This window comes from Ictalurus furcatus, chromosome 3 (assembly GCF_023375685.1).
Source record: "Ictalurus furcatus strain D&B chromosome 3, Billie_1.0, whole genome shotgun sequence".
Taxonomy (NCBI): Eukaryota; Metazoa; Chordata; class Actinopteri; order Siluriformes; family Ictaluridae; genus Ictalurus; species Ictalurus furcatus.
This window is the reverse complement of record NC_071257.1, coordinates 20,020,271-20,031,317: the sequence shown is the minus strand read 5'-3', so window position 1 is coordinate 20,031,317 and position 11,047 is coordinate 20,020,271. Positions and strand designations below refer to the sequence as shown.

The following is an 11,047-nucleotide window of genomic DNA, read 5'->3' as shown; positions in this document are numbered from 1 at the left end:
ACGTGAGCAGTATATATCCCCAATATAATCAGCCGTATAGAACCGAATAGAACCATTTATCGCACTCTTGTCAATGCACTTTTTAATGCACTTTTTAGTTGTAGACTACAGAGTGTTACATTCTTTCAGCAGTCAGTTATAGGCCTAACATAGGCTATTCAAGGGGGGCTCAAAGATGTCCACATGAAAATATTTTTATTTTACTCATTTATTTATTTAAAGTTATATTGTGCCTTGTTGGTAGCCTATGCCTGCTGGAATGAAGAAAAAAATGTTCAGTGTTAAATAAATATTTTGAAATTATAGTTTTTGTAATTGATTTTTTTTCTTTGAAAAGCAAGACAAAATAGTAAAAAGCACATTTTGACTATTTAATTTATGCAATGGTGAAAAAAATGGCAAAATAAATGGAAAAAACGCGAAAAAACGTGTTCGGTGTTCGGCCTTCAGCCAAGTTTTTCATTATATTCGGTTTCGACTTCGGCCAAGAATTGTCATTTCGGTGCATCCCTATATTTAACCCTCCTATTATGTTATGGGTCAATTTGACCAGTTTCCACATTTGAGATGTCTGAAATAGTGGTTAATCTCTCCTTTTCTTTGAAATGTTCTTTTCCTCATTTAGGGTTATGAATTTATATGCAACTATTTCTTCTTATGGCTTGTTTTGGACAAGCCATAATAAAGGTTTACTGTTTTAAGCTGTTCTTTGCTGTTTTTGAGTGCATTTAAACTGTGGAAGTCATCTTGGCCCATAACATAACTGATGTAACTTTTTTTCTTCCCAACATAATAGGAGGGTTAACTAGTTTGTCAACTAGTTGTTAACACTAGTTTGTCAACTAGTTTGTTAACACAGTTGTTCACACTTACCATGCTCATTTTTAACGTTTATTAGTTTGCCCCTCGACATTGTGAACTCATTCCTAACAAGTGAAGCATCACCAAAATGAACAAAACAAAATGAAACAACCGCAGTTGTTATTTCTTAATCGCAGAAAATCTATCAATTTAACAGCTCGCTTGCAGCACGAGTGCGTGTTTACATTGAACAGGAAATGACGTCATACATTTTGAAACAATCCACGGCGCGCAGGGTTAAGAAATTTCTCCACTTGCAGCATATAATAACCTGCTGGTTCAGAAAAAAACGGATTTATATCTACAGCCATCCTGCGCTGGTTTTGTAAGTCTAGCAGACTCGGTTAAGAGATCAGATGTGTTTATTTGTTTGCTTCTGTTAGCCAGTTTCTGAAGCTGAGGGTGACTAGCTAACGCGAGCTCGTTTAGCTGTTAGCTCGATAGTTCAACTTACAGCAGATCAATTCAGTGTTTATTTAACCTTTAAACCTATATACTGTCAGGTAGTTGTGTGCACCGGAAATAGATACTTGATTATACTGCAGAAATGACCAGGCGCTGTTTCCACTCTTAAGCAGTTAGCTAGCATCCTAGCTAGACTGTGAGCCGGGGGGGGGGTTGTTTTGAAAACAAACGGCAAAGTACAGCTGATGATGGACATTTCCCCGCAGTGTAGGCCTGTATCTGAGCTGGAGACATAAACACATAAACATAATCCGTATTTTCAAATATGTTCACATGTATATGTACAATGTTAAGTAAACGGAGAAGCTAGTGAAGGCGATCAAGCCAGCTAGCAACCATTCTTCTTGTCTTCACTAAGAATGGAGCAGTCGCCTTTTTAGTATTTTGAACATATCTTGAACTGAGAAAATAAAAATAAACAAACCCATAGGTTGGCAAATGACTGTGTACTTGTTGACAAATATAACCATTATTCTGTGATGTAACTTGTCTTTTTTTTTATTTTTAGAAATACCTGGTTGTTTGAGCAGAAGCTTGTCTGTGCTCTGTATTTGACTGCATGTTGATCAGTAACAGGTAGGATGGAGCTCCAGAAGATTATCCATGATGCACTGTATGATTTCGTCCGATCGCACATAACGCATGCAGATCTGAGGTAAGTTGGCAAACTTTTACCCCTCTAATTAAATCTTAAACACGGTAACAGATGCAGCATACAGGGCATTAGTGTTAACGTTTCTCCTGCTTTCTTTCTCAGCACCCTGGATGATGTGCTGCTTTCCTACATCACTGGTGTGCTGGAAGATTTGGGCTCCCAAGCAAGCGCTGAAGAAAACTTTGACGTTGAGGTGTTTGTTGAGATGCTTGAAGCTTACATTCCAGGATTTTCCAACATCGATTGGTAATCATCATCATCGTCGTCGTCGTGGTTGTTGTTGTACTTCTAATTACAACCATGTTATGACTCAATGTGCTACATTTGCAAACTATATGAACGATTAGCAAGATGTGGAAATGTATTCAACTTTGCAATAAACTTTTCCTTCCCTCAGTGTTCAGGTCTGTGAAATGATGTTTAGCTTGGCCTCGAAATTAGCCTCAGCAAGGAATGAAGGTAATTTATTTAAGCGCTGTTGTTTCGGCTTGATCTTGAGCATGAGAGAATTCAGCATGATTACAGAACTTCATACATTTTGCATGTTCAGTTCAAAGAGCGGTTTTGAGATAATAACCTGTGTGAGTTTATACTGTCTGTGAATACTGCCTGTTTCAGAGTTGAAGACAGAAGAGGGGAATTGTTCCTTGACTCCTGCACTAGAGCAAAGAGTTCCCATGCAAAAGACCCACAGCAACTCCTCACATGTAGAGGGAGCCACAGCCAAGGTATTAACTTGCATCTGAGTTTTCAGATCGCCGTCTACAAAGCTTTACAGTTTCTCCGGTTGTTGGAGGTTTTCACTTGATTTCGCCTTTTCTGTGCCTCTACCGCCGAGTGTGGGAGACATTATGCTTTTTGGGTCAGCTGTCTGTCCGTCCATCCGAGATTCTCATTCTCGTATCTTAGAACCACATTCCATGGTTGCTTCTCTTTAGCCCATTGTAACCTTGTTCCCTTCTGTTTAGGTGTCAGTGCTGGTTTTCGTTTGGCTTTTCTATACGTAAATCCCATTTCATTCAGCCGATTTCTTAGAGTTCTGTCACAAACATTGACTCCTGTTTCTGACCATTTGTTTTTCATTTCTTCTGTTGTGCATTTTCAATTCTCAAGGCATATTGCTTGGAGTTTTCTATCATGACGCTTGCCGTCTTCCTTATACATTTTGTTTATACTTTTAGCACCAGATTTAGGCACGGCTGACTGGAAACAACCAACATCTTTTGCCACACTTCATGTTGGATTTCCTGCCTGAAGGAGTTTTATAATCCTTTCCATTGTTTCAATTGACCATTCTCTTGTTGGGGCCATGTTTCCTTTCAGAAAGTCCAAGGTTAAGGTCTGTAAGCACTGTGGGGGTGTGGTGATTTCATAATTTTTGCCAGGGGTAGTATGAAGCAACTTGGATATAGTGAAATATAGTGCTGTGAGGAAAATGATTGTGTTAAGGAAGTTAGCAGTGGAAGTGGTTCATATTATTAGTACAAGTGACAATAGTTTTAATTATTTTACTGTTTTTAAATCAATCAGTCCGTACTGGATCTTTTTTTTTTGTGATTGTTGCGGCCAAAAATGCTTGATTTTTCTCAGGCTTTTTTCAAAATTTGCGATGCAACTTGCTGAGGATTTTTGTGCTTTTTTGCTGTACACTGCTTGATTTGGTGAAATTGCAATTGCACTGAATTGTTTTGTCTTCTTGTTTGTTGGTAAGTGAGACCTTTGAGCTGTACTCATGTTTGACGCACGTGATTTGAAGACTGCTTTTGCTGAGTGCATGTTGTAATGGCGTCGCGTGATGTGTCTTGGCCCAAATCTGCTGAAAATCTATGTTAATTTTAAGAACTTGCAAGTTCCTCCAAATATTGCAGAATTTGCTTGATTTTGTGTTAATTACTGCTATCGCAAAATTACGAATTCCTGAAGGGACTGTTTAATTATCATATTTATCTAATGTACATTGCAACTCTATATAAAAATTACTTCTAATCATATTAATGGTTAAGTAAGTGTGTGTGTGTGTGTGTGTGTGTGTGTGTTTTAGGTGAGCATTACAGAGTGGGATGAACAGGAACAGCACCTTCTGGAGATGTTTCCTAAGTGTAGCGTGACCGAGGCCAGAAGTGCGTTATCTATTGCTAAAGGAGACATGGAGGAAGCTGTTCGACTCATTATTGAGGGAGATGTGCAGCTCAGTCCCACCCCTCCCCTCAGTGTGAGTAAACCAACCATGGTGAAGCTTCATTTGTCTCTGGAGCCCTGAACTACTAAATAAAAAACAAAAAAAAAACAGAACAGTGGCCCAAATATGTCGTGCCAGCTGTGCCTCAGGATTAATCATTTTATTTGATGTATTATGCCATTCAGTCATATGTATTGACTGAACGTTTGTCTGGAAGCAAGCTTTATGTTGTATATGTTGCATTTGTTTCTTTATTTCTAGGGAAGCCAAGGGAAGACAGTTTCTGCACAAGCTGATGAGAAGCTCAAAGCAAATATTTTAGAAAAGTGAGTCTTCTCTGAACTACTGTAATAGTTAATTTTCTGTTTCAATTAGAGAGATGAAGGAATGAAGATGTATCTTTTATACTTTTTATGTTTAGATTTTTAGATTGTAAAGTGTTTTTATATTCAGTGTCTTAATAATTGATGTCCTCCTATTCTATTGCACACTAAACCAGTCACTTTAGACTGCCTTGTTTTATTGACTTGTATAGTTATTTTAAATTGTTATATTGTATTGTGTCCAATACTGTTGAAAGCTTCTTCTTCTGCAAATAAGTTTCCTTGTCCATTTTCTTTCAGGTACATGTTGGTAGATAGTGAGGAAGATAAGAAAATACACAGACCGTTCATCCCAAAAGACGTGAGTCTTTTGTTTTCTTGTGTACATGCTTGTGAAGAAAATAGCACATACAGTCCCTTCTGAAATTATTGGAACGGCAAGGCCAATTTGTTTGTTTGTGCTATACACCAAAGATGTTTGGGTTTGAGACCAAAAGATGGATATGAGATGAGAGTTTAGGATTTCAGCTTTTATCTCCTGGTATGTGATAAACAACATAGATGTGATTAACAACATGAAATATAGAACCCTTTGTATCAGACAACCCAATTTTTAGGCAAGCAAAAGTATAATAACTGATAATAAGATAGTCTTGAAGTCAATTAAAGTAAATAACACTTAATTTTTGGAATAACTTAAAATAACTTGATCAAGCCTACAATTCATTGACATCACCAAATTCTTGTTTCTTCTTTTTGTGACGCTTTTCCGAGCTTTTACCGCAGTATCTTTCAGTTGTTGTTTGTTTCTGGGGTTTCTCTCTTCATGAGTTGAACTGCTGCTTGACTGGGTTAAGGTCTTGTGATAGACTTGGCCAGTCTAAAACCTTCCACTTTTTCCCACTGATAAAGTCCTTTATTGAGTTGGCAGTTTTAGATCATTGTCTTGCTGCATGATAAAGTTCCTTCCGATTCATTTGGATGCATTTCTCTGTAAATCGGTGGACAAAATGTTCCTGTAAACTTTTGACCCAAACCCAGATGTCTTCAGTCTACTGCAAAAACAAATGAATTGGCCTTGCCGTTCCAATAGTTTTGGAGGGGACTGTAGATGTAGGCACTATAACGGTGTGTTATTTATAAGTCTACAAGGCTGATAGGTTGATTTCTAACTTATAGGCTCCAAAGAAGTTGGTGCGTTACCATGGCAATCAAGTGGTGACTACCAAGGGAGAGCGCTACCATCTGGTCAAGAAAGATGAAACGGAGGAAATGAAAAAGACTTACGTTAGCCTTAAACCAGCACGCAAATACCGCTTTCATTGATGATGTCTGTACAATTACACATCTGGTTTTTAAGTTTTATTTATAACAGGAGTGATTTGGCCTGTATATGAGCTTTTATGTGAGGTCCTATTTTTCACTTTTTTTGTCGCTTGCTTTTTTGGGGTATGGATGATTCAGACTCTATTCCGTTCTAACTGCACTGACAATGAAATCTTTACAAAGATTTGTTTTGGGGAAGTCTTTTACTTTTTGGTTTTTTTTGGTTTAGTTGTGTTTTATGTACCAACATCGGTTCTATGTTACCCCTCCTAACTGCCAAGGGTGGTTAAAAGAAACCTGTGTGTGTGTGCATCCATGTTAACAAGACCTTCCACAGTCATATAGTGGTAGCCATTCTCCCCCTTTTCTTCATGTTCATGGAGCTATCCAATTATCAGCTTGTTGACCGCATTCAGAACTACAGATGACTTGTTCTCCAAGGCTAAGGATAACCTCCTCTCAATCTCTTCTACCTCGTTGAGTGTACTTCTTGTATATTTTATATATATAGTATATTATGAATATTATGAATATTATTCATAGAATGCTACTGTAGTGCTCAGCATTACTACCTTGTATCACTCACCGCATTGATCACTACCTTAAAAAGGTCACGTTCCATGCTGTCTAGCGAGCTACCAGGCCACTAATCCACAAGGATGTAGTGTCTGACTCTGGACATCCTCTGTGCTGACTGCAGTAGTCTCGATGTCGATGGAACCCTCTAAACCAGCAGATTTAGACCCTGGTTCAGAGATTCATCTGACCCAATCTCTGTAGCGCATACAGCTTGTTGGCTGCAAAATGCCCACATCTAGTGATGACTGATAAGCATAACAAAAAGCCTAGAGAGCAATCTGAACTGCTCTCTAAATTAATTCATGGCTTTGAAGCAGACATGGCTCAGCTAAAATCAGTGATTCAGGAGCTGAGACCGTACAACTGGTAGGCTCAGAGTTTTTAACAGCACACTCCTTAGAGTTCAATGCCCAGTCATCCTTTTCGTTCCTTATCAGGGGAGGAAACTGTCCATCCTGTGCTGGAGGCTGACTTACTAGTGATCACTTCAGCTTAAAAGAGTTGGAGAATTACATGCTCTGGCAATAAGCTCATTTTGCATGTGTTGATGACCAGATGTTTCTGGAGAGACCTTGTGGTTGAATCTAGGATTTCTGCCCAAGGTCATATAAACCAATTTTCGAATCGGTTGATTGACCTTGTAGCAGGGTGAGCCTGCTTGCTATGGCTGGTACACACCCTACAATATTGTCAAAACCAGACGGTGTCCACCTGATCCATAGACAAAAGACACTCCTGGTGTAAACAGAGGCTGGCCCACAGGTTGGTGAACTCCATCAACATCGCCTATAAAAGGGCTGGACAGCCACCCCTACTGTGACATGGCACTCTACGAGGAGGGTCTCCTTATTTTTGGGCATTATTTAGAGACGCCTCCAGGAATTCTGTGCTGCTGCTATTACTACCTGGACTTCACCATGCACATTCTCTAGCTTGTACAAGTGGCTTGAGTGCCGAGGTTATCTCTGAGCACTCTCAAGGATATTCATGTTCATGACATTGTTGGCATATGTTATCCGGGAGATTCCCACCCCTGGTAGTTAGGTGGGATGAACTAGAATTATGTAACTGTGCTTTTATGAACCCCAGATAAACCCAAAGGGTCCTTCTCATTTGAAAACAGCGCCAGCTCAGCAAGAAGGTTCCATTGAAAGATGGCTTTATCATGGTGGTATTTATTGTAAATACTGCATCATACGTCACTACATGACTTTGAAAGGTCTTGGCGCACACTCAAGAAGGCACCAAGGTGTCCCTGGCTGTCCCTAGTGGGTATCCAGGGTTTATATATATTACATACATAACATGCAGTGTTTTAAGGATAATGATAGTTAGGCATGCATTTTGAAATCTGATTGCCATGGGGTAATGAAATGTGTCAGTCAGTAATATATGCTGCTAAGTGGCTGTTCTGTTATAAAAACAACCAATCCAACAGTTACTCAGCCTCAGGCATTATTAAAGCTGGGATGTAGTGAGATTAAATGACCAAAGGCTCTCATGGGGGGGGCGGGGGGGGGGAGAGTTACACTGTTTTTTTTTATGCAGATACAAATTATACAAGCATCTCCCAGTTTCATTGCATTACTACTTGTAGTGTAAATTCTTTTGAGCTTTGAGTGATTTACACTGGATCCACAGTACTTTTTTTTTTTTTTTTTTTTTTTTTAGTATTATGATGTGTTTTAGTCTCATTCTGCTGTTCTGTATTAGAAGTGTTGTGTACTTTGGTGTGTACAGTTCTGCATGGTTTTAGCTGATGGAAGATGACTGTTCATGTAACTCATGTTCACTATTCATAGTAGTACAGGAACCCTTGTGTATGAATATTTGTAAGGTGTCATTTGTGCTCAGGTTATGCAGTTCCTCATGAAGTGACATCTGCTAACTGATAAACTACAAAACTGTGTTGAAACGCATCAAAATTTAGATTTTTGCTGTATGATTAACATAAAAAGATGGATATAAACTTACATCAGGTGTATATTTCTGGCTGTATGTGTTTTATCATTCTAAATTCACAGCACTATTTTGTGTCAACATCTGTCGTGTAACATGAGCACAAGTTGTGGAACAGTTGGCTGAGCTATCATTTGAAAAGGTGGTGTGTTTTTTATTTTTTATTATTATTTTATCATTAGCAGAATACAGAGTTATGAATGTGTATTCTGGTTGTTAACCTGTTAAAACTCTTAACTCTGTAGTGTTTTTAAAAGAATATCAAATGCTTGAGAAATAAATGAGTGAAGAATTGAACGCTATTATTGGACAATACAAAATCTTCCATTTTTTTCTGCTAGGTTCAGTGTGATCGCAACCACTGATTTATAGCAGCATATTGCAGAGGGGTATTTTATAGAAAAAAACACCCACAACAGTATGTCATATAAAGAATTTATTGTGTTGCTGTCGTCTATGGTTACAGCATCAGTAAATACTAGTCGGTCTGATCCAGAGGCTGGTCTGCATGGAAAGGCAGCAGATTACACAGATGACAGACAGATTCCTTGCACAATAGCAGTGTAATGTAATGTAATGTAATGTAATGTAATGCCACACCACTATCTGTATTTGCACTTAAACCTGAAGTGGATGTGGCTGAAAGCAGAAAGGTGAAAATATAAACAAACTAGTAGCCGAATTTAAACTAAGGATGACTGAATGAACACTGTAAATGCAGAACTCCACATGTTCATGTCCATGGAAGTGGATTTTGTTAGTAGCTTTATATCTAACTAATCACTTTTGCCTAGATCTAAATAAAAAAAAGTCCCTTTTTTTGTTGCGTCCCACAGACAATGTCCCGATTACACTCCAATAGTTTGAACCAGATGTTATGTTAAGCAATAGTGGACCTCCTATTCATATCTGTATTCGTATCGGTTTCAAACACTATCTGTTCATTCCGAATAATGTATTCATATTCAATTATAGCTCTATTGCACATTATATTTAATCTTCTCATTGTTTTTGTATTGGTTAATCACCTAACTGTCCATAATATGGGCAGTACCACTCACTTCTGCTTCAGAATGGACACAATGGACTTGTTATAAGTGTGATAATATGCATTTAGGATACAGGTCTTAATTTCCCAATGTCCGTATCACCTGGGAAAAGTACCACTATGTCTCTATACAACAATGAAACATACTGAACCCAGAAGGCTGTGAGCTTTTTCCATATAGCATAATGCACTCCACCTCTGTAATGTACAGAAGCTCTAAAAGGCCATGCATTATTATTTTTTTCTTTCTTGTTTTCTTGTCATCTCGCCTTAATTTTCTCACTATCTCGACATAAAAGTTGGTTACTCGTGATCTTGAGATAACAAAAAGCTGTTTTCTCACGCTTTCTCATGCCTTGTGACCGGGACTGGTGTTGCGTACGTGTTGGCGTCTCGCCATCACTATTGCAAATGTAATAATCGTCCACTGTTTCCCCATTCTCGAGTTTCGGACACTAATGTGGAAGTTGTCAATCACTGACAGACAGAGTTATTTCAGCTTGAGTGAGTCCCTGATCAAATTAAAAAACTAATTTGTTCAACCATGATGCTGCAGGATTGCTCTAAGCTTTTGCTGCCTCCAGAACAATAAAAACATTACGTCAAGTGTGCAGAAAAATTAAGTTGTGATAATAATGCATGGCCTCTTAGGGCTTCTGTAGTATTGTTACCATTAAATAATATTATACAACTCATTAAGTATTCACACAACTTTAAGGTAAGTAATAGGTAAGGCTTTATTTCCAGAAGAACATTTCTCTACAGTGAATTAAAGCATCCTGGGAAGGTTAGGTAAACGAGACACTGTACCTTTGCTTCTAAAGAGCACTTCATTTATGAACTACATGCACAACAGGGTTGAGCATCTTATTCAGTGACTAATACAATAGAGCAACATTTTCAATAAAAACCACCACAACCGAATAATACTAACCTTATTTTTAACTGATATATGTCAGTATTTTTTGTGCAAGACCTTCATTTCTTTAAAACCCATGGGGTAGGTTTAAATGACGGACCAAAAAAGACAGTACCCTACACACTGCTAATATTCCCTACAACTCGAAGGCTAAACAGGAGTCATTATGCAAATCTGATGAATACTCCAAGTAAAAACTATTTTAATGCAATTTCTAACCTAGAAACATTCCCGAAGCTACCAGTGAATTAACAGCAGGTTTGAAGATGTAAGGAAGTGAAAGCTGGCTAACAAATGGACACAAACGAATAGAACACAAGATTTTCTTGTTTACAAACTGATGATTCTGGCTTACATTTCACCTTTCAGTACAACCCCATGCCCTGAAGTCACTGTGTGGCATGTCTACATCTTCACTTTTATGTACATGGGAAATAGTAGCAATTCCAAATGGCATTTATGATTCAAATTACAGATAGAAATGAAAGCTACAGTGCATGTTTGTTTGTTTGTTTTTATGTTGTTTTGATAACCTGACATGAGTTGCCCTGGCAACCCTGTAATAGTTACTTTCAGTCCGAGCTGTCAGGAGTGTAGGGTTGGAATTGGCGTGAACTTAGTCTGTACATTATACCCCATCTCAGATACGTCAAATATCATATATCTCAACTTCAGACACAAAAGAAGTCCATCTACACACTGACTGGCAAGAGCCGTAGCTAATCAGACCGAG

The 11,047-nt window shown here is 38.3% G+C and overlaps 1 protein-coding gene across 4 annotated transcripts; it reads left to right on the top strand.

The window, feature by feature from the left end:
- Window positions 1-274: 274 nt before the first annotated feature.
- cuedc2 (CUE domain containing 2) lies at window positions 275-9,123 on the top strand. Of its 4 annotated transcripts, none has more exons than XM_053621314.1 (9): window positions 275-1,186; window positions 1,903-1,981; window positions 2,084-2,227; window positions 2,379-2,440; window positions 2,600-2,709; window positions 4,023-4,193; window positions 4,422-4,486; window positions 4,784-4,844; window positions 5,663-9,123. In XM_053621314.1, the coding sequence occupies exons 2-9, from the start codon at window positions 1,908-1,910 to the stop codon at window positions 5,807-5,809; spliced, it is 834 nt and encodes a 277-aa protein (XP_053477289.1). In that variant the 5' UTR covers window positions 275-1,186; window positions 1,903-1,907; the 3' UTR covers window positions 5,810-9,123. The 4 variants fall into 4 exon arrangements, with proteins under 4 accessions (XP_053477289.1, XP_053477288.1, XP_053477286.1 ...); XM_053621313.1 differs by having other exon boundaries at window positions 1,897-1,981; XM_053621311.1 differs by having other exon boundaries at window positions 276-1,186; window positions 1,835-1,981.
- Window positions 9,124-11,047: the final 1,924 nt, after the last annotated feature.